The sequence below is a fragment of the Micromys minutus genome (genome assembly GCF_963924665.1).
Source record: "Micromys minutus genome assembly, chromosome: X".
In the NCBI taxonomy this organism is placed as follows: domain Eukaryota; kingdom Metazoa; phylum Chordata; class Mammalia; order Rodentia; family Muridae; genus Micromys; species Micromys minutus.
In genome coordinates this window covers 90,397,125-90,420,232 of record NC_137970.1, presented here as the reverse complement: position 1 = coordinate 90,420,232, position 23,108 = coordinate 90,397,125, and the positions used below count along the sequence as shown (strand labels likewise).

The window sequence follows — 23,108 nt, the reverse complement described above, 5'->3', positions numbered from 1 at the left end:
TTCTGATTTTATAGGATTCTTTGCCTGGTCCTCTACATTGATTTTGGTATGCTGTGCTCTTATTTACAAAGGCTGTGGTAGTTATGCCTGTTTGTAGATATGTCAGCACAATGACTCCCCAGTCCCCCATTTTCCCTTGAGCTCCTAGCACTTTCAAGTTGTTCTTACCTTACTGATGAAAGATCTCAGTGAGGCAAAGACATGCTTCAGTGACACTTCAGATTGTCCATTTTTAAGAAAAGCAAGGTGAATATCAAATACTTTTTTCATTAGTGGGTTGTGACCATCATTATTTAAAAGTTGGCTCTATAAAACATAAAAACAAAAACGGTTTATAGAAAAGCCTTTAGTTTGTCCCTCTCCTCCACATACGAGAGAACTGATTTTACTGCATCATCAATATCTGCTTATGAAAATGTTGCTAGGACTTTGGGAGCTTTTACAGTATTTTCAGTATTTTATTTGAGAACATTCATGTGATCTTCAACTTGAATTAGAAATCTCAAAACACCACACAAACTATATCTAGAATATTGAAACTAGTTTGAAAATTACTCTTTCAATAGAAAACATCAAAATTCAAAATGTCTCCTTCCTTTTCTTTATTCTTCTTCTTAAAGTTTTCTCTCTGCATCTCAGTGGGATCTAGAACTTGTTACACACAAAGGCCAGTCTGGCTCAAAGTCACAATCCTTTTGCTGGGATTATGCATATATCCAGTCAAGACTAGCTGGGAGGAATTTTTAAAATTAACTTACATATCCAGAAACTTAAAAACAAATACAAGGCCTTTGTATTTCTCTGGGGCAGTAACAATTAGGGGACATACCAATTCTTTTAAAAACTCTGTTATCTTATTAATTTTTGGAAATGTATTTTATATAAGATGTATTTATGCACTAGTGACAAACTAAACCCTCCATAATCCTTATGATACCATGGAAACAGATATCTCAACTGACTGTTTAGATGCCTCTTCTAAATGGGCATTAGAAAAAAAAACAGTAAGCAGTACAGTTGTAGAGAGATATCAGTTGGTTCATGAAATTTACCAAAGGGCTTCAATGGGAAAAGGTCTGTCTGTTATGTGAAGGCCTCCCTGGGAGGTCCAGAGTTCAATCCCCATCACTGCCAAAAAAAATGGAAAAAAAACAAAATTTAAAATAAAAACATTGGGGCTGGAGAGATGGCTCTGTGGGTAAAAGTGACTGGCATAAAAGAAAGCATGTAGAACTTAGTTCAAATTCCCATAAACCATGTAAAATCAATACACTGTAGCAGAATCATCTGGAACCCTAGTGTTCCTAGGAAAGACAGGAGGCAGAGACAGAACTTCTGGAAGCTCATGTGCCTGGAGTACACAGTAGAAAAACAACAGAGACCCTGTGTCAAACAAGGCAAGTACTGATGCCCAATGACATTCTGGATGTCCACACCTGGGCCTGAATTCATACACAGTATATATATGTATACACACTGAATTATATATAAAATCAAAACATTGGTTTACTTCTCCAGTTCTGCCTTTCTGACTCTCAAGAAACTAAGCAGGTTATATCAATTCTGCCCATCACACAGAAACAGGCCCATTGGTGGCCAGTACTTAGAACCATGGATTTCCATTATGATTGGTGTAGCTATGAATTTTGATCCTGCCACTGACTGGCTATGCAATGTGAACCTCCCTGCGGGTCCAAGGCTCCTAATTTTTACCATAGTGATATGTTTATATATGTAAGGTTATTGTGAGGATTCAAAGTTAATTCATTATTTGTATTTAGTTTATGGGGATATAATCTGTGTTACCAAAATGTCATCAGTTTTAAGAGTACAATTCAGTTATTGTAACTAATTTGGCATCAGAACTGAACTATCACAATTCAACTTCAGAGTGGTTTTGTACCTTCACAAAGATCACATGTCCTCTAATGCCATTACCTCCCTTTATTACCCCAGCCTTCAAAAGAAAGGGGGAAGGTAACTCAGCAACACAATATGTGCTTTGTATGCATGAGGATATGGTTTAATCCCCAGCACCAAAAATAATAAGCTAATATTTGTAAAGTGCTTAAGAGAGTACTTGGCTTTTACCAAGTAATACACAGTTATCTATTAAATAAACAGAGTATCAGAAAAGCAGGGAGGAATGTAAGTCTAGTCATGAGACTTGGATGTCCTATATACTGACATGATGAAAAATAGATGGGTGCATTATTTTAATTAAAACAAACCTAATATTTTTCAAAATTACCTACTACAACTTCTTAGTATGTTATTCAATTTTCCTTCATATAATGTTTTTGAGAAGCATGAGGCATGTTTCCTTAGTATATCTGGAAGCCTAAGGCAACTGAATATATTATATAATAATGGGGAAAAGGCAAAACAAGCAAACAAGCAAAACCATCGACATATGTAAGAGTCCCATATGTAAGTGAAGAGAAGCAGGAGGTGTGTTTTCCCCCTTCAGGTTCTCATACTTAGGCGACCTTGCACTATGCTCATGCGGTATTTACTCCCAAAGCACTCTCACACCTACTGTTTTCTTTTACCCTTCCACCGAGCATGTAAACTGACTTTCTTTTACAAATCAAGGGAATCGATGATTTGGGTTGAGAGAAAAAAACATTGGAGAAAAACCTGGACATTGTCCTTAAAAGATATCTTGTTATAATGGGTATTTTGGCTAACTGTTTCTCTTATGATTTCAAGTAAAAATTACTAGTTACTTTAATAAAAATATGAAAGAAAACAGTCCCTCCCTTCTTTCCTTCTCCCACTTCTTCCTCCCCTCCTATCTTTGTCTACAGAGCCTTTGCTGACCCGAAACTTGTTAAACAAACCAGGGTACCCTCAAACTTGCTACCCCTCCTGCCTCTGTTGCCCAAGTCCTGACATTATAGGGAGGTGTCACCATGCCTGGCAGAAAACTGAATCTAGAAAGACAAATATCAAACAATAGAATTTAAGAGGCATAGGGGAATTAGGACATTTTAGTAGGAACACTTGACTTTATGGATGACTGAGTGTCAGTAATTTCCCAAGGTTATACCACAGCTAGTCAAACTTGGCTTGTCACCACTGCTTTCTCACTGCCCCTGCCAGGTTATTTCAAACTCAACTATCATGCCTCAAACTAGCTAGCTACTATATTGTTTTTTTTTCCTTTCTTGCCATTGACACTGAGCGATTTCAAACTCATCTTTACCTTGAAGCACTGGGTGAAGAAGGAGATGGTGTCTAGTACAGTCAGAGACACTTCGGTAGCAGTATTGCCCTCCAGAAGTGCCTGGTGGAAAATGTCTGCTTCTGTCGTTGCAGAACCTAAGGTAAGAGAAGCATATTAAATCATTCCCAACTCAGACTTATGTTAACAGCACCAAATAACTTCCTCCCAAAGCCCCAACGAGACAGTCTTGCCTTCTGAGAAGGAGCTCACCCCACCAAACCTAACGAGCTTCATTGATGATAACTCTATTGAGAGCCAGGGTCTGCCTTAATCACTTCCGGTCACTTTTATTTTCTGCAGCATGTATTTAGCTGTACCTTTCTTTGGTGATGGGATCTCATTAATGAGCTAAGGTGATGAAATTAGGAAGGCATGTGGGAAGCATCTTCAGCGGTGCTCCCAACATGGGTGAAAAAAAATGACAAAACCATGCAAATTCAGCACCCTACAGTCAGATGTCTTCAATTCTGCTGGTGACAGGAGTCTTGCTTCTTCTACACTCCAGGCTATTTATGAGCGGATGGAAGCAAGTTTGTTGCACTTTTACAACAAGCAGAAACTAAAACTTTGTGTCCTCACTGAGTCATCAAGCAGGCAGCATCCACCAGCTGATATGAGGTCCCCAACACATGCACAGCAGAGGACTGCCTGGTCTAGCCTCAGTGAAAGAAGATGCATCTAACCCTCGAAAGATTTGAGGTCTCAGGGAGTGGGAGGTCTGGTGGGTTTTGGGGGTGCAGGGACATCGATGGGGAGGAAGAATAGGATGAGGGACTGTCAGAGAGCAGAACAGGAGGGGGACAAAGAGTGGACTATACAAAAAGCTCAGGACATGTATTATAATTGGCTTCACAAAGCCAGTTTTCTTGGCCTCTTTTCCTGTGACATTTGGATTCCTGCATGAAAAATGAAAGTGTTCTTCCTCTGAGTTTTAAAGAAATTAATATTTGTGGTCAGACGTACTTTTCCTTTATCTAATCCCCTAGTGGCCCCAGTGAGGTAAGATTTCTCTTCTTATCCTAGATGCCTTCTTTATGCTTTATCCTATTTATACCTTCAACAACTAGTCTTTAGAGCTCATTACTATTATTTGGTGCTCCTGGGGATTGAACATACAGTCTCATGCATGCTAGGCAAGCATACACTCTAGCAGTGAGCTAGGTCCCCGGTATATATTTTTTTATAGCTTTGTATTGTGTTAGGCAAAATCAGATTTGCTCCAGATGGCTTCAAACTTGTGAAATTTCTGCCTCACCCTCCTTGGTAGCTAGAATTACAGGCCTAAACTACTAAGAACAGCTAGAATCAATTTATTTCTGTAGTCAGTATAGGACATATATGCCATTAGTCATTAAATAAGTAATAGTAACTCTAATTGAATATTTTATATGCTATTTTATTAGGACATTAACATTTTTATTAAAATTTAATGGAGCTAAAGAGATGGCTCACTAGTTAAGAGCACTTATTACTCTGCTCTCTAAGAGGACCTGAGTTCAAGTTCCAGCACCCACATTGTGACTCACACTCATATGTAACTCCACTTTTGGCGGATCAAGCTCCTTCATAGGTACCGGGCAAACATGGTATACATACATAGATTCAGGCTAAACATTAATTGACATTAAATAAAATAAATAAATCTAAAACAATTCAAAAGAACATTTGATAGACTCATCAAACACATACACATGCATCTACACACATACTCATATCTGTATACACATCACACATACATACACATTAAATTTCAAAAAGATTAAATAGCATTACCAGGCTATTTGATATGCCTCTGACCCAAGATTACTTACTATGATTAAGTGTGAATGAGCTTTCTAAGCTGCTAAGATGCTGAAGCCGAGCCTGCATGACCCCGGATCTGTTTCGAAGAGCTGGCATAGTTTGTGATTTTCGATCTATTCCCAAGTGTTTGGACAGCCAGGCATCATGCACTCTAAAGTAAAATGTTAAATCATTAACGGAAGTAAAGCCAGGCAGTGATGGTGTATCCTGGCACTTGGGAGGCAGAGGCAGATGGATCTCTGGGTATTCAAGGCCAGTCTGTGAGTTCCAGGGTTACATAGTGAGACCCTATCTCAAACCCCCACCAACAAAACAAAACAACCTACCAAACAAAAACCAATAACAACAAAAACTTAATTGCTCCAATAATATCTGTCATTGATTCTTTTTTAAAAAATGTGATTCTATATAATATGCTGCTCAAAGATTCTATCAACTATTGCTTGGATTAAACGAGGTATATTAGAAACCATGAGCCATCTCTCTAGTCCCTAAATTGTACAACGTTTTAATGGGTTTTAAAAAGAGTGTATACTATTAGCTAAGATATTTAGAAAGAGCCTTCTATCCTTCTCAAACACATTAGAGTTAAGTAGAAAACACTCCAATAATAGTCAGTTTTTTTTTCTTCAGGAAGTGCAGAAGGAGAAGTGAGAAGACAGACAGTGAAATGAGAAGGGGCTGGCATCAGATATTCAAGCATGAACAACAATTCCGTTTCTTTCTGGATCATGTACAGCTGGGTCATGTGTAAACTCAGGAAGGAGAAGTTTGTCTTCTTCTACGTCTTCTGACCATGAAGTCAGAGTAACAGAATCTGTAATGCTAAGATCTCTGGTGCTAATGATAAGAGCAGCTCACAGTCACAGGGAGAGATGGTGGTCACGAGAGTTATTACTAGGCTGTTCCAGAGGTGCAGCAATAAACCGCATGCAAAACCTTTAGACTGTAGAACTAAGCTTGGCATGGTGTGTGTACACATCCTATAATCCTATCCTTTGAGAAGCCAAGGCAAGAGGATCAGAAGTTGAAGGTCTTCCTTGGAGACAGAACAAGTTCAAGGCAAGCAGGATCCATGAGATCCTGGGGCCAAAACCCAAACCCAAACCTGAACAAAACAAAGAAAAGAAAGAAACTGTTGTAGACTTTAACTTTGAGAAATAAACTATTTGGTTCTGGAGACATGGCTCAGTGGCTAAAGGTCCTTAACACTGTGCCTAACAACCTGAGCTGGATCTATGGGACATATAGATGGTGAAAAAAGAAAACTCGGTCTATAAGCTGCCCTCTGACCTTAACACATTTGCCACAGTATGCATGTATCTTAGCATGCACATAAAATTTTAAGACTATATTTGAGTCCCTTTAATAAGTAGTTCTAATTTATACCCACACAGATACACTCATAATTGAAATAACCAAGACCTTTAGACATTCCTGATTCTTTTTTTCAGTGTTGGGTATTGAACCCAGGGTTTCATATATGCTAAAATCGTACTCAGCTAAGCCATATTCCAAGAACAAATGTATTTTCCTTTTGTGTGTGTGTATGGAATTGTGCCTGCTAAACAATGCTCTATCACTGAGCTATGATCTGGAGTCCCTCATACATTTCTTCATAAAGATTTAAGAGGCATTAAATAGATAATATATAATATATGTCCCATTTACTGTTGAGGCTTTCTTTTTTATTAATTTATTTTTATAAAATATTATTATAGCTCACAAAATTTGTTACATAATAATATATGATGAATACACATTCCCCCCCTTTTTTTCTTTCTTTTTTTCTAAGAAGGACTGAGGCTTCCACATGTTGGCCTTAGTACTTGGGATGTTAACAGACTGCAGGCAAGAGCAACACATTTTACAGCCATTTCTGCCTTTGGATTTTCTGCCTACCTATTTAGCCCTTACGTAAGTCCTCCAGGAAACAAATATTTGCTCAAAGTTTTGGAAATATCAGAAGGCAGAGACCTTCTCTATCATTCTAGTCATTGCTCTTTTGAAAACATAGTATTTGTTCACATTAGTTTTATCTTGGAATTGGGATATGCTAAATAAATCACAACTGCCTTCACATTAATCTAAAGTCAATATCTTAACTTTTACATGTCACTGATGGAATTGCTCTTTGTTGCAAAAGAATGAAGAAACGGAATGTTGTAGTACCCCAGGAATTATTACCTTGCTATGTTTCTTTTCCCCATATATCGGAAGTGAAACAAACATACTCTAGAAAGGAGAACAACAGCACATTAGTTATATATGGCTATCTGATGCAATTTGACAAGTAATTAGTACAGGGCCCTGTGTTCCAAAGACCAATGTACTCAAATGATATTACAATAACATTCAGTTCTATATATAACTACTTTTAGGATTGCCATACCCTATCTTTTCACATATATTTGTTATAGTTATACTAGCATTAAGAGTCCCGTGTCTTTATATATGAATATAATGACAAGTTATAAAACACTTGCCCATGTAAATCATCTTTTGTGCACTGTACCATAGCAAAGGTCTCCAGTCATCGTTAAGACCAAACCATGTTCCTCGATTATAGAAATAGTTGCAAATGCTATATTTTGTACAGAGGTATTAAAAGGTTCTATATCATTAATAATCATAAACACATGAAAAGAGGAAAAATAACATCTAAATCGCCATATGTTCATTATTTCTCAGCTTCAATAGTTGTGATTAAGTTTCATGAAAAGCAAGCTAATCTTCCTCTATCCATTCTCCCATTCATCTTGCCTCTTTTCAAGCAAATTCTCACCATCAGTTGTCCTTATTGGTAAATATTTCCCTGCATATTTACAGTGTTTACTATACCTGGGAGGTCATAACATTTAAAAGACCTTGAAAAAGGAGGACTTCAGGGAGAGTTAGAGAAAAGGAAAAAATAGGAACAAAATACAATAAAAGACAGGCTATGTGAAAGGAAAAATGGGGCTAGTGGAAAAATGGGGTAGGCGAGAGTGGGAAGGATTTAAAGGATGAGGCAAATGAAGATAAATAGAAACGATTTGTAAGAAAATGCTATAATGTAAATACCATTATTTTGTAATCTAATTAAAAGTCTAAGAAATACATATTTAGCAGAACCTGCTTGAAATCTTAACTGCTAATCAGCAGATATTTTCTGTAAATTTTTTAAAAAGTTGTATCAACTGGTTATGTATCGATTATCCTCCCTGTATTTTATATGAACTTATAAATTATATCTATAATGCATATGGACTATTTATGTAAAATGATTTCTGCATTTCTGTGTGTAATTTTCCTTTAAGCTTTTGATAATGATAACATAGTAGCTTAGCACAGAAAATCTTTCAATCATTGTAGTTCGTTTCCCCAAGAGTTTTAAAATACAGTTAGATGTGTATTTCTATATAAATCCATACAGTTCCATCTGTCTGTTTCTAAAGTTAGTGCTCTTTAGAATTATTCAACTCTATGAGTTCAACATCTAAATTTTATCTGTGCATTAATCCAGCATCTGGTTCAAATGAATGATACAAGCCAGCTGATACCATTCTAATTTCCTAGTTTTCAAGGTCATAGTATCCCACTCACCAGTAAGACAGTATAGAACTAGATAAGTTTTTCTATGGTACCTTAAGTATTCTACCTCCTTCCTTTTATCACTGGGTGAAGAATGCTAGACTCTAGATTATTAAAAACAATTTAATTTTCTACAATAATAGCAAATGAACTGTTGAAAACAGAAAAACAGTAACATCTAATTATTTTCAACCAACTTTTTCAAATAAGTAGACCGAATTTTAGGAAAATACTGGAACTTACTCTAGAAGTACGAGAATGTTTATGAGCTCTTGGGGAGACACTTTATTCCAGTAAGTCAAAAGAGTATCTGAAAATAGATATAAAATATCAGATCTGAGAACAAAGAACCATCATCACACACTTTATCTCTATGTCTTCCCACTGCCCAACACCTACACATTCTACCTTGTTAAAGACAGGATGATATATATTTCAGGCTGACATCATATCCACTGTGTTGCTGAGTATGATTCCTAATCCTCCTGCCTCCACCTCAGAGTTATGAGATTATAGGCTTGCACCACCAATGGAGTCTTCTTTCTTTAGGCAGGATTTTACAGAGGCCCAGGCTGGTCTTAAACAGCTGTCCAAACTTTTTGCTTCCTGCCTTACTTCCTGAATACTACCATTACAAATGTGTTTCATCACACTGTACTCAAAAGAATACATATACATATATTTCGTATTGATTTCAAATGAATCATTGCAATCTTTATTTCACATCTTGATAGTTTTATTTACTTTATAAATGTTCTTTTTGATGGTAAGTTCTAATCTTTCTATCATATCTGAGGACAAAAAATAAGGAAATTTTATTTATCTTTTACTCCCAAGGTTTAGCCAACTCTAAAATTTCACAAACAGTGGTAGCTTTATGGGCAGTTTTCCAGAGAGTCAGGTGTTTTTATCTGCTACTTGAAGGGCTTTTTGCTAACCAAAACATGTAAGAATTTAGAGAAAGGGATTCTCATCTTCCATTTTCTTCTTCTATAATAAGATTGATGGTGTATGTATGTGTCCTAATATTTCAGACAGAAGAATGTCTTAAACCTATCCATGTAAGTTTCTTTAACATATTTCTTTGATTTTTTCCAATATATCTTTTATTATCTACCTACCTACCTATCTACCTATAAGGGGGGTATTTTATTTGTTTTAGACAGGGATCTCATAGTCCAGGTTGACCTCGAATTCCTGATCCTCTTGCCTCAACTTTCCAAGTGCTGAGATAAAGGGAATATATCTCTTTATCCAGATCTGGCTAAAAATAAAAAAATAAAAATAAAAATAAAGAAAAATTATTAAAATTTTGTCAGAATATAGCTTTCTTTTTTATACTTATATACCTAACAGTATTGGCTATCCTATTGTAAATGACAAAATCTTTTGTCATAAAAAGTAGAAAAATTACTCTCTTTTCACCTCAGCAACAGCCTTAGGTAGACAATGATTGAGGAGACAATGCCAACCTCACCATTGAGTGAGGTAGGATGAAGGGGTTTTGATGTTGCTTCTCCCATTTTTTAATACATTTTTTTTTCTCATACTGGGCTCAAACCTAAAGCTCTATATGTACTAGGAAAGTGCTCTTATCACACAACTATATTACCAGTTCTTAAAAAAATAATTTTCATGATTATATTTATTATTACATTTATTGGCATGTTGGGAGTATGTTTAAACTGATATACCAGAAGAAGTTGGAGGACAACTTGCAAGTTGAGTGCTCCATTTCCACATATGGGCCTCAGGGACTGAACTCGGGTTACTTGGCAAATGCTTTTATCACTGCCAGCTATCTCCATGGTCCGGGGTTGAAGACAAGGTCTGGGTTGAAAATGTAGCCCAGATTGGCCTTAAACTTTCCATTTCTTTCCCTTCCGATTGTTGAAATTATACAGCATTTTCTAAATTTTATTTTAAGCTGGGGTCTAGAGTCTCAGGAGGTTGTAGAGGTTGGCCTCTAACTTGATCTTCTCACTTCAGCCCCCTTGTGTAGCTAGGATTATAGCATGGGTTATTGTCCGCACTTTTTTTTTTAATTGTCAAAACATGATTATCAACAGTTTTCAATGATTCTAAATTATTAATCATTCATAACCAAAATGTTTTTGGTACGACTTGTTCTAAAACATCATTTGTTCTAAAAGATTAAGCCAACAGGAATTTCTTTTCTCCCCTATCTTGCCTAATCTCTTGGTATCTCAGAGGACGGCTTGGGGGCAGGGGCAGGGGTAGGCAGGGAGTGCGCATGCGTGCTCTGTCAACATTCTCGGACATTCCAGCAAGGGGGGGGCTGGCAGGAGTGCGCATGCGTGCTCCCTCGGCTGTCTCTGGGCGTTCCCACCTGGCCTCAGAGGGCAGCGGCGCCATTTTAGACGGCGGTCGTGCGTTTCTGTTGCCCTCAGGCTTCGGCATTTTTGTTTTTTGTTTCAGCAAAAAAACCTTTTGGCCTCTTTCTAGAAAAAAAAAAAAAAACAGGGCTTTTCTGTTCATCCTCAGCACCTGCTCTGCTGGACTGAGTCTTAAGGCAGCATCTTTGCAGGTCTGTAAAGGGGAAGGGGGCGGGTGAGGCCGGTGAGGCCGGTGAGGCCCGTGAGGCCGGTGAGGCCGTGAGGCCCGTGAGGCCCGTGAGGCCGGTGAGGCTTGTGAGGCCCGTGAGGCCCGTGAGGCCGGTGAGGCTTGTGAGGCCCGTGAGGCCCGTGAGGCCCGTGAGGCCCGTGAGGCCGGTGAGGCTTGTGAGGCCCGTGAGGCCGTGAGGCTTGTGAGGCTTGTGAGGCCCGTGAGGCCCGTGAGGCCCGTGAGGCCCGGGCAGCCGCGCCCTTGCCTACCTGCCTGGCTGACAGGGATCAGGGCGGGTGTTCTGATCAGTGGACCTTCCAGTGAGGCCTGTGAGGCCCGGGTAGCCGCGCCCTTGCCTACTGGCCTGGCTGCCGGACTCGGGGCCAGTGTTTCGGTCAGCTGACCTTCCCCTTAGAGGTCCCTCTGCCATTTTTTTCTTTTTGTCAGTGGCATGTCAAGTCACTGGGCCACAGCTCCATAGTTAAAAAGCGGCCAGTGGTCCTACCAGTCGCTAGACAGCGACAAGCCTCAGTGGAGGTTTTTTGACTTTTTTTTTTTTTGGTCAGTGGCGCACCAAGTAGCTAACCACAGCTCTGTAGTTAAAAAGCAGCTGGTGGTCCTCGTAGTCACTAGCCAGTGACAAGTATTCAGCGGAAGCTCTCTGGCCATTTTGTCAGTAGTCCTTCCAAGCTTGAACCTGCCCCTCTCGGTTCTCAATAAGTCAAACAAGATGCAGGCCAGCAGTAGTGATAGTGAAGACAGGGAAGGCAGTGGAAAACCCACACAGATGGGTAACTTAAAGCTTAGTGTAAGTGATTTGCCGTCTGATGACTTTAAAAAGGCATGGTTGTCACTGAAAATGGTCCATGATAAAGAGCTTCACCGCTTACAGGTGAAATTAAGCAATCTGAGAAAGGCACGGCTGACAGAGGGAAGGCGGTGTGGTGGCCCGGTAGCAAAGAGTAATAAGCCACTAACACAGCCACCCGAAGCCTCCTATTCAAAAGTATGTGAGCGCTGTTTAGTGAATGAAACGTACAAGGATGTGCTACAGCAAGAATTTAGTATCATGCAACAAAAAAATCTAGCGCAGATTGCTGAGCTTACTATAGAAAATAACAAATTAAAAGAAGAAAACAAAATTCTTTTGGAGAGGCTGAAAGCAACCCTACCTTCACCTCCATGTGCTCAGTTGACTTTTTCAGATAGTGATTATGAGGATTTCGTTAAAGGTACTCAAATGAAAATTAAACATGTTTATACAGTAAAAGAGCCTTCCCAAGCAGTACAGATGCAGTTTTCTCCTAGATATGTTAGAAAACCACATGATGAACCAAAAAAATCTCTATGTCCATTGAAGGTAGAACCACCTCCACCAACTCAACAAAGTAGTCAGGAAATCCAGGTGGTCTCAGAGACCTCTTTTGTAGACTCTTCCTGTGCTGAGGATCATGGTACCAATGAAGCCAATATATTACTGTCATGTACGGCTTGTTCTGTAAAAACTACATTGGACACCTCAAAGAAAGATGAATCAAATTTCTCAGGACCTTCTGAAGGAAATAACATGACCTCCACACAAAAATGTGGAAAAAATACCTTTGCTTGGAGCTTTTCCAGCATTTCCTCTGGAGACCCTATAATAGTATCTGAAACTTCAGAGGAAAGTATGCCTTGTAATCCTAGTTCTACTCTGGTAGCTTTGGATAAGAAAATCGGACAAAGGAGAACACAGGTGTTTCCTGTGGACTACACTTCAAAATATATTCAGAAAAGGAGATTAAGACAGTTTGGTAGTAGTAACACTAATATCATTTCAATGAAATCTGGTCATGTTCCTTTGCTTTCCAGGGTAGAAACTACTCTGAAAAGCACTTGTGAATCTGAAAGTATAAGACACTTTGCAAAGAGGTCTAAAAGTGATTCTGAGAGAGTTTTTTTCAGAGACTTCACTGAAAAGTAAAAACAAATAGAAAGGGAAAAGTTGCAGCTTCTCTTCATGTTTGCTTCTAAGAAAAATGTGTGTGTTCAGTATGATAGTGTTCCTGTAAATTCAGACTATGCAACCAATAATTAAGCAATAGGACTTAAAACTTTTTGATTTATGCCCTTTAGGTCCCTAAAATAGTAACTTCTCTTAGTAAAATATATAGACAGAGAAGGAAACTTCAAAATCCCTATGCAACAAAAACAATTGTGTATACATAGAACAAAATTTGACATAAAGTTACCAATTTTATAACAAAATAAAAAAATTATGAGCACCTGAAGGATATAAACTCATAAGGGTTCAACATTCAAATGTACGTAGAGTAAGGAAAATATTACTTATTAGACAAGGTCACTAGAACTAACACATTAAAAAGAATCTAGAAGTAAACTGTTTTTAAGAATAAAATGAGTTTGGCTTTATGGAATGCAGTGTGACGTTAAACATTCAAAAGTTAAAGAGATTTGATGCAGACAACATATGAGTTACTAAAAATGTCTTCTCTGAAACTACAAAGAACAGAAGCACTACCTAGTTAATAAGGGAAAAATATTTGGCAGACTAGCAGAACCTATATTTTTAAGCGAAACTGTTAAATTCATAAGAAATAAAAGTCATAGCTTTATCTACAGCATGTATCCAGACTTATCTGGCTAACAAAGTATGTGGTGACTGTACATGTGTGTATGTGTATACACTGGATTGGAAGGAGAGAAGGAGAGTAGTCAGACTTGTATCTTTTCTCCCCTTCTTTTCTCTGTCTTACTTTCTTTGTGCTCAAAGAAAAAGTTTTTTCCATTTTCCCCATGTATTTCTTGAATATCTTTTATTGTTGGCTCTTGGAATAGATGAATTAATAGTATAGGAACATTCTTGTTAAATTCATATAAAAAAGAATGAATTTAACAAGAGTATTCACATACTATATTTTTTTCATTTATGAACCAACAATACAATGTTTTTCAACATCGCAAAACTATTAAAATTGTTATGAAATATTTTAGAATATTCATGGTTCCAATAAAATACCATAAACAGCACAGAAACGCCACCAATATCACAATCAGTTTCCATTTTCTCTCACTTTTTATCTTTGTGGGAAGGCAAAAAACATTGTGTTGTGATTGTTACTAGGTAATCTGTTATTTCCTGAAATGAACCTCTGATTTTAAAACTCAATTTACTTCTTTTCCAAAACATGGAGGCCCCACCACAGAGCTTCAGTCTTTGATTTTAATATAATTTCGCAGTTTTACTACTAAGTTGTATATTCATGAGACAAATAGATTGCAGATTTATTTGTAATATTTTTCAATATGAGATGGTAGAATTCCAGTCTTTGGGAGGCCAAGGAAGAATAATTTTGAATTCAAGGTTAGCCTGTATGTTCTTGAATAAGCTAGGCCAAAAAGATTTAATCTCAAAAGGAAAAAAAAAAACATTTTTGAGTTGTATTAATTTATTTCATACTTTCTTATTTATATGTGGCTAAGGCTTTAATATTTCTGTACCTAACTGGCTATTATATAATAATCAGTATTATTTATGTTATTTTGTACTATTGAAAAAACAAATAGTATTTGCTAAAAAATTTAAGGATGTTATGGATGTGTAGCATCAGAAAAAAAATTTAAATGAGAAATAGTTGGGCATGTTAGCAGCTACCTCTAATCCCAGCATTTGGAAGATAGGCAAGAAGATTGTGAATTTAAGACCATACTTGACTATAAAAAAAAAAAAAAGACTGTTCTATTGTTGTATTCTAGAATTTGCTATTCCTATCTAACTAATCTGTTATAATGTTTCCTTGTTGCAAAAATAAAGTATGTAATAGTTAATAAAAATGTATGAAATAGGCTGGGAGTGTATAGCTCATGTGCTAGGCCCTGGGTTCATGTCTCTAGTATCAAAAAAAAATGTTTAAAAATAAGACCTAGTTATTAGCTTGACAGTGAAGTACTTGCCTAAGCAAGTGCAAAGCCGAAACCCTAAGTTTGTCATCTGACAGGAAACCTTAAGTTTGTCATCTGACACCAGGGTATGTGTGGGGGGAATGAAACAGCCAAGTGTGATGGGAAAAAAATGAAACAGCCAAATGTGCTATGTACCCTTGTAATGCTAGCACTCAAGAGGATCAAGAGATTGAGCCACCTATACATAAAGTATGACCCTGTCTCCAAAACTTACATAAATTGGGGCTGGAGAGATGACTCAGCAGTTAAGAGTACAAGTTGCTCTTGCAAAGGACCTGCGTTCAGTTCCCAGCACCCACATGGTGGCTCATAACCATCTCTAACTCCAGGTCTAGAGAATATAATGCTCTTTCTGACCTCTGCAGGCACCAGGCATGCATGTGGTACACATGTACATAAAAAAAGAAAAACAAGCAGGCATGGTGGTGCATGCCTTTAATCCCAGCACTTGAGCAAAAGAGGATAGCCTGGTCTATACAGTGAATTCCAGGCCATTTAGGGTTATATAATTAGATTATATTTAAAAAAATAAAGCCAAAAATAGAAAAAAGTTATATGATAATGGTGATTAGATCTCAGATGACTTTTTCAATTTATTTTTAATTTACCTACTGAGTTTTGCATGCTGATAACTATTTTTCTTCTCTGTTTTATATGTGTGCTAGGAAATGAACCCAGAGTCTCACATATGCTAGCCATGCGCTTTACTATTGAGTCCTCCCCTAGTTTACATCTACTTTGTTAATTGTCTATATTCATGTGGAACAATATAATATGTGTACACTGTATAATGCCTACTTAGGTAGATTTTATGTTCTTTAGACCTGCATTCTTTTTGAGCAAATATAGAGAAATGGAAGAAGAGGGTGGGAATTTTGTAAATAAATGTGGAATTTGAGGAAAAGGTAATTTTATTTTAACTCCAAAGGACATGAATTTAATCCCTTGTTTATAGATAGTCATGTCATATAAAGAAAAACTAGTAATGCCAGCAGATAATGCCATTCTTTTCCAAGAAGAGAAATAGATCGACAGCCTGACTCCAGACAACATCAGGGATGCTGCAGAGACAATGACTGATTTCAGACAATGCCAGTGGTGCTGCAGAGACAACTAACTCAAGATAACACCAGTGATGCTATAGAGATATTGACAGACTCCAGACAACACCATTGGTACTAAAAGAGACAATGGTGGCATTCCCTACCTTCAGAAAGCCCTGGCCTTTTGCTTCCGTTTTATGTTTTTCAAAGCCTGGTTCAAATAAATGCTAAAATGTTAATTTTGTATTGTGATTATTTCCATCTTATTACATTAACTACTTAACATGTTTTATGCCTTTTCTTAAAACCCTTAAAATTGTTGCATAATTTTTATAAGTTAGTGCTCTTAAATTCTATCAAACATTTAAATCCATAGAAACTTATTTTAATGTTCATCTTAAGGGATATTTTATGACTTAAATCTTTAAAGATCTATTTCTAATATGTATGTTCTCAATTTACAGGCCTGAACCCATGGGGGGGGTGTCTACTACAGTTCCTGCTGAATATGCTAGTCTCTCACCTTCAGAAATCATCTTTACTATGTATAAGTAGCACATCAAGAGGTTTCTGATTTCATACTGATCCAGACGATTATACTGGGATACACTGGTCCTTGAAGAACTCTGTCGGGTCTGTAAGATAAAAGAGAGGAGACTTAGGGAATAATATGGCAATTTTACACAGCCTTAAACTCAATCATTTTTTAACCACTAGTAAGTAGTATTGAGGAAAACAATAAAATTTATAGTGTATCTTACAGATAAGTGGGCTGAGGCTTCATTGCTACAGAGTCTAATGATATCACTGGAAATTACATCAGGGTCTTCAAAAGATACTTAATGATGTATTTATGTTCTACTTCCATATGCTTTTTGTTGTAATAACAAAAATTGAAAATACTCAAAAATTTTAGGAAGAATAGCTATTTTGTGAAGGAGGGATTTAAGGTATGTGAAAACAACAAACATTTTAGGGCTGGAGATAAAGGTTGAGAAGTAGTTGCCTATTATATGCAGGTTTTGGCTTTAATTCCCCATCGCTGCCTAAAAGTTACACTTTAAAATTTGAATCACTTCTTAGAATGTACTAATATCAACCCCCAATCATCAAATAATCTATTTAAAAATGGGCTGACATAAAATACAGGTACCAGGTTACACTCCACAGACCCAAAGAAGCTTAATAGCAAGAAAGGCCCAAGCAAAGAAGCTTGAATTTCACTTCAAAGGGGGAATAAAATTGTCATAAGAGACAGATGGAGGGAGGGGGGACATGGGAGGGAGGGGGATGGGGAAAGGCAGATGGAGGGACTGACCTGGGAGGGAGGGAGGGAGGGAGGAAGAATGCAGAGGGGAATGGGGATTCAGAATCAGGTATGGGGAAGGACAGGAGAGATGGCTACATGGCCACAAAAATGAATGGAAATCTGCAACTGATTGAGGTGAGGAGGTGGAGGGCATCTCCATTAAAAAAAAACAAACAAAACCAGAGATCTGGGATAAGGGAGTCACCCAAGAATCAATGGGGGTGACCTAAGCTGTGACTCACTACACTGGGGATGTGGAACCTGAAGAGGCCACCTACTGTAGCCAGATAGGAACCCCAGCAGAATGATAGAAACATCAACTCACCCACAAAACTCAACCCAAAACTTAATCCTGTCTATAAGAGATACAGGCACTGGGGAGGGAGCAGAGACTGAGGGAATGGCCAACCAATAATTTGCCTAACCTGAGACCCATGCCATGGGCAAGCACCAGTCCTTTACACTATCAGTAATCCTTAGTTATGTTTGGACAGGAGCATGGCTGCCCTCTGAGAGGCTTCACCTGGCAGCTGACTCAGATACAGAACCCACAGCCAAACAGTGAATGGAGCTTGGGGACTCTTATAGAAGAATAGGAGGAAGGATTGCTGACCCCAAAGGAGATAGGAACTCCATAGGAAGCAAACAGAGTCAACTAACTTGGATGCTTGGGGCTATCAGAGTCTGAACCAATAAACAAACAACATACATGGGCTGGACCCAGGCCTCCCCTCTCCTATGTAGCAGCTTGATCTTCATGTGGGTCTTGAAAAACTGGAGCAGGGGCTATCCCCAAAGCTGTTGCCTGTATCTGGGATATGTTCTAGCTGGGGTGCATTGTCTTGCTTCGGTGGGAAAGGAAGTGCCTAGCCTCACAGAGACTTGAAACAACAGTGTGTGTGGGGTAGCCCCCCCCCCCATCGGCTCAGAGGAAAAAGGGAGGGGGCGACCGGGAGGCAGTCAGTAGGTAGGTAAGATGTAAAGTGAGTAAGTAAAAAAATATGTACTGATACAATAATTAATATAAGGAGGACCAGGTAATATTTCCAAATTTGATCAAAGTAATGATATTCCTATTATTTAATGAAGTCTGTTTAAATACCAAATCATGTCAATATCTCATTTGAGGATTTATATAAATAGAGAAACAATAATACAAAGTTTACCTTTGTTACTAAAACAATTCACAGAACTGAGCTAACAGTACATAAAACTAAGAATTTACTAAGGACTTTGAATTAGATTGAAACAAGCCTTTGTTCTGATTGCTTGTTAGACATGTAATTACTAGTAAGTTATTTACTTTGTCTGACTTTATCTATGATGGTGTCATAATAATTCAAAATAGTGTGAAAAAGGAACCTTTGTGAATAAATTATTATTTACCCAAAGGCTCAAAGATGTATATTCCAGTGGTACTTAAGGGGGTGCTTCTCTCCAGCAGAATCAGCATCACCTGAGGACTTAGAAATACTGATTAGCAGGCCCTGTTTCAGACCTACTGACCCTCTGAGGGTGAGGTGTAGCCATTTACTTTTAAGCCCTCTAGGTGACTGGTACACATCATATATGCCACAAAATAGTGGGGGAAATTCTTATAAACATGAATTCAGGTACCGCTGGCTTAAATCAAAATTCCAGTTTCATTTTAAAATGAGTGAGAGTTTATTATTTAAAAAATATTTACGGATCCATCTAAGTAATATGTGATTCTATGATTTTACCTAGTGTGACAACTTTACTGTCTAGGCTGTGGTATTTTGGCTTTAAAGCAGACGCATTTTACATTTTAATGTTAGGCTTGAAACAATTTGATGTTAGAGTTAGAATACTCTAAGACCCTAAGTAACGCTGGAACTCTGAGACTATTAACTAGACGACCTAAAGTTTCAAATTAATGTTATTTTTTTTTAAAAGAAAGGCTGAATCAGCCCTGTTCTGATATATTTTCATTAACGTGCAAGGAAGATTAGAAAATTTAAACTGGAACCTCGCCCTCTAGGTTATAGTGAGCTACAGCAAAAGAAGGCAAGAGTTAGGCTGCTTGAGGATAGCTGCCTTATTTACTATAAACAGTTTTAAGACAATCAGGTAAACTGGACATCATGGTATTTTCCTGTCATTGTGATTACTCAGGAGGATGAGACAGGAAGACTGCTTGAGACCAGGTTTGAGATCGGCCTGGGCAGTAAACTGGAGGTGGAAGCAGGAGACTGTTAGTTCAAGGATTGTCTGGGAGACATCATGAGTCTGAGGCATGTTTGAACTTTGTTTGGAAAACCCCATCTCAAACTTCCACTAAAAATTTCACACTAACTATGCTTAAGGGAGAAAAAGATGTCCAAGTAGCAGCTGTAAGGATAGGAAAGTACTACTAAAATATTCAGGAATTACAGGATGTATTTTACAGATTCAGAAAAGACTATGCAAGAGAAGATAGCTGCATGTTTATTTATTTTAATTTTGGTAGCCTAATATGTCACCAGTTATTCTATATGTTTAGGTTCTTACGTTTTCACCAGTGCTCCCAGAATCTGGAAATCCTGTTGCTCCTTCAGGAATAAGGGAACCTCTTGAATCTTCCCTTTTAATTCCATGACCATTTTGAAAAGACCCATAGGCTGGAAAAAAAGTCCAAATCCTTGTTAACATCAGGAAGAACCATCAACATATTTTTCAAACTAAGTACTATATTATTTTAAGTAAATATATGTTACAGGGATTAGATCCTGGTCTTCTAAAAAAGATAAATTCGAATGTCAAAATGCTACTAAAAACAAGTAAATGTTGTGATTTTCCCCTTTCAAAACAATTTGTTATATATTTCAATTCCTGGGAAGTCATGTAATGAAGTCACATATCTCACAAAACAGCTTATTTATATTATAGATAAGGAATCAAAGCCTAGGATAGTGGCCTACCCAATATCAGTGAAAGAAAAGAGGAAAGGAACCCAGTGTCTTTTGTTTTTCCTTATCTTCTAGTTTTTCTACTGTACCTAGCCATCTTGATCATACTTAAACAAATTAGAAAATGTGGCTGCATGTGAGTCATATTTTAACTAAATATTAGGAAAGATCAACATTTGTATATATTTATCACAGAATATTTTTAAAAGAGTAGAGATTCATTGCTAAACATTTGTGTAATGCATAAGCTTTAAAGTGATTACCTGTGTCTTTGTCAGTGGCCAGGCTCCCTCTGCTTGTAGGTGAAACAAAGCCACATGGAAACTCATCCCTGGATGCCTGCAACAGAATATAATGCCTGAGTCATTTAACCAATTTTAAAACTAGCACAAAAATATGAATTAGATTGTACCCTGATTTTAAACAGCTTACTATGAAAGGTACATCAAGCACTATTAGTAGTTAAGTGGCACGTCTCAAAAAATTGGATGTTACCATGCTATAGTAACATAACCTCTCTCTCTCCCTCTCTCCTCTCTCTCTCTCTCTCTCTCTCTCTCTCTCTCTCTCTCTCTCTCTCTCTCTCTCTCTCTCTCTCTCTCTCTCTCTCTCTGTGTGTGTGTGTGTGTGTGTACACACACATGGACTCTAAATATTGTTCACTTCAGTTCTCTTCCTTGGAACCAGGGACGGTGTTGTTGAAATGTAACAATGTAACAAAAAGTTCCTAAGTGAATGTGAGCTGCAAAAGAACATTTATAAATGTTAAATGTATGTGGAATGAACATCAGCATGAACTATTATGTGTGAAGACCAATGTGATACCCAGTGAGATGATATTCCCATTCCATTCAATAACACAATCAAGTGCCACAAGCAAGAAAGCTACTACTAGGCTAGCTTAAAAGTGACTGGTGATGGTGGTGTATGCCAGTAACCCTAGCACTCAAGACATTTAGTTAGGAGAATTGTTCCAAGTTCCAAGCCAGCCTGGACTGTAGTCATAGTGACACCCTGTCTCAGTAAACTAATAGGGCTGGAAAGATGGTTCAGCAATTATGAATGCCTAGTTGCTCTTGGTCAGAGTTCAGTTCCCAACACCCATGTGGACTCCCCATAACTCCAGCTCCAGGTCATCTGTCACTCTTCTGGTCTCCACAGGCACCTGCACTCACACATGAAAACATACTCTGGCACATGTATATGTGCATAATTTAAAAATAAAAATAAAGTTCTTCCCTCAACTGACCTTTCAAAAGTTCTTTCTTGGTAATTTAGGAGTAGCTTTCAAAATTATCAAGGGCCATTTGCAGGGAAAAAATTCTAGATTAGATTGTAAAGTACAATTCAACTTGCTGCCCAACAATATGATATGATTCTGTAAAGTATATAGATGATAAAAGTACATTCAAACTATGAAGAGGAATAAGAGCTAATAGTTCTACTGGACCAACAAGTACAAAACATACAGTTTGGGCACCAAAAAATTTTAAGGTAGCATCTTTTGTAGCCCAGGCTTGACTAAGTTTGCATATTCTTGCTCCAGCCTTTCAAGTGGAGGCACTCAGCCTGACACCATTGTTTTAGTAGGACACAGGAAAATTGGAGAGTATCCAGAAGCACTGACCATGAAAATAAATGGTTTGGGATGACAAATGTCAAAATGGTGATTTTATGACCTGGAAACAAATTTAGAGGGTATATGTACATCATGGTTTGTATATGCTTGGCCCCAGGAGTGGCAATATTAGGAGGTGTGGCCTTGTTGGAGTAGGTGTGTCACTGTGAGTGTGGGCTTTAAAGTCCTTGTCCTAGCTGCCTGGAAGCTAGTCTCCTCATAGCAGCCTCCAGATGAAGATGTAGAACTCTCAGCTCCCCCTGAACCATGCCTGCCTGGATGCTGCCATGTTCCTGCCTTGATGATTATGGGCTAAACCTCTGAACCTGTCAGCCAGCCCCAATTACATGTTGTTCTTATAAGAGTTGCCTTGGTCTTGGTGTCTGTTCACATCAGTAAAACTCTAAGACAATGTGGAAGGGCAAAATTATGGAGGTGAAAACAAATATTTTATAGGTCTCTAGAGGCTAAAACTAGGAGCAGTTGACAGAAACCCTTTTAGGTCTAAGGTTGAAGTGGGGGGTGGGGTGGATATTTTAATATTACAAGATTGTTTGACAAACAGAAACATCATTACCTTTTAAGGGCCTTCTAAGTCTTAAGGCACTAAGAATAGAGAGAAAACTCACCCAACTGTGATAAACTAAAAGGGACTTATCAAGAAATACTTAACAGAGACTATCGAGGGTAGGGAAAAACAAAGAAATCTTAATCCCCAGTGTCTGACACTGGAAGTAAAGAGTCTTTCATTTTGCTCTCAAGATTAATAAATACACTGAAATGTATTAAGAGCAGCAAATTTTAAAGAATAAAACAGTAGGAAAACATTCTTTTGGACCTTCATATCCAAAATGTGGTCTTTGGATTAGAGAGAGGCAGTTAAGCTTGTTAGACACATAAACTCTGTGCTTTGGCACTTGTGCCTAGTGAGTTAAGATTTCTGTTTGAACACATTCTCCACAGTATAGTCTGAGACACACTGCTCTAAGAAAAACAGTGGCTATGTAAAATGGACTAAAAATTAAGTTCATAGGATTGTGAATTGAGATGACCTCAATTCCACATACATCAGATAAAACAAGATACAACTTGAGAC

The 23,108-nt window shown here is 37.8% G+C and overlaps 1 protein-coding gene across 2 annotated transcripts in view; it reads right to left on the bottom strand.

The window, feature by feature from the left end:
• The window catches only part of DOCK11 (dedicator of cytokinesis 11), a 170,017-nt gene that overhangs the window by 32,920 nt on the left and 113,989 nt on the right, over window positions 1-23,108 (bottom strand). For both annotated transcript variants that reach the window (XM_080910695.1, XM_080910696.1), the window contains 8 exons: window positions 20,658-20,733; window positions 19,997-20,106; window positions 16,700-16,811; window positions 8,849-8,915; window positions 7,220-7,267; window positions 5,041-5,183; window positions 3,209-3,324; window positions 169-306 (listed from right to left, as the gene is read on the bottom strand). In XM_080910695.1, coding sequence (XP_080766821.1) covers window positions 169-306; window positions 3,209-3,324; window positions 5,041-5,183; window positions 7,220-7,267; window positions 8,849-8,915; window positions 16,700-16,811; window positions 19,997-20,106; window positions 20,658-20,733 — 810 coding nt within the window. The remainder of the gene's footprint in view (window positions 1-168; window positions 307-3,208; window positions 3,325-5,040; window positions 5,184-7,219; window positions 7,268-8,848; window positions 8,916-16,699; window positions 16,812-19,996; window positions 20,107-20,657; window positions 20,734-23,108) is intronic.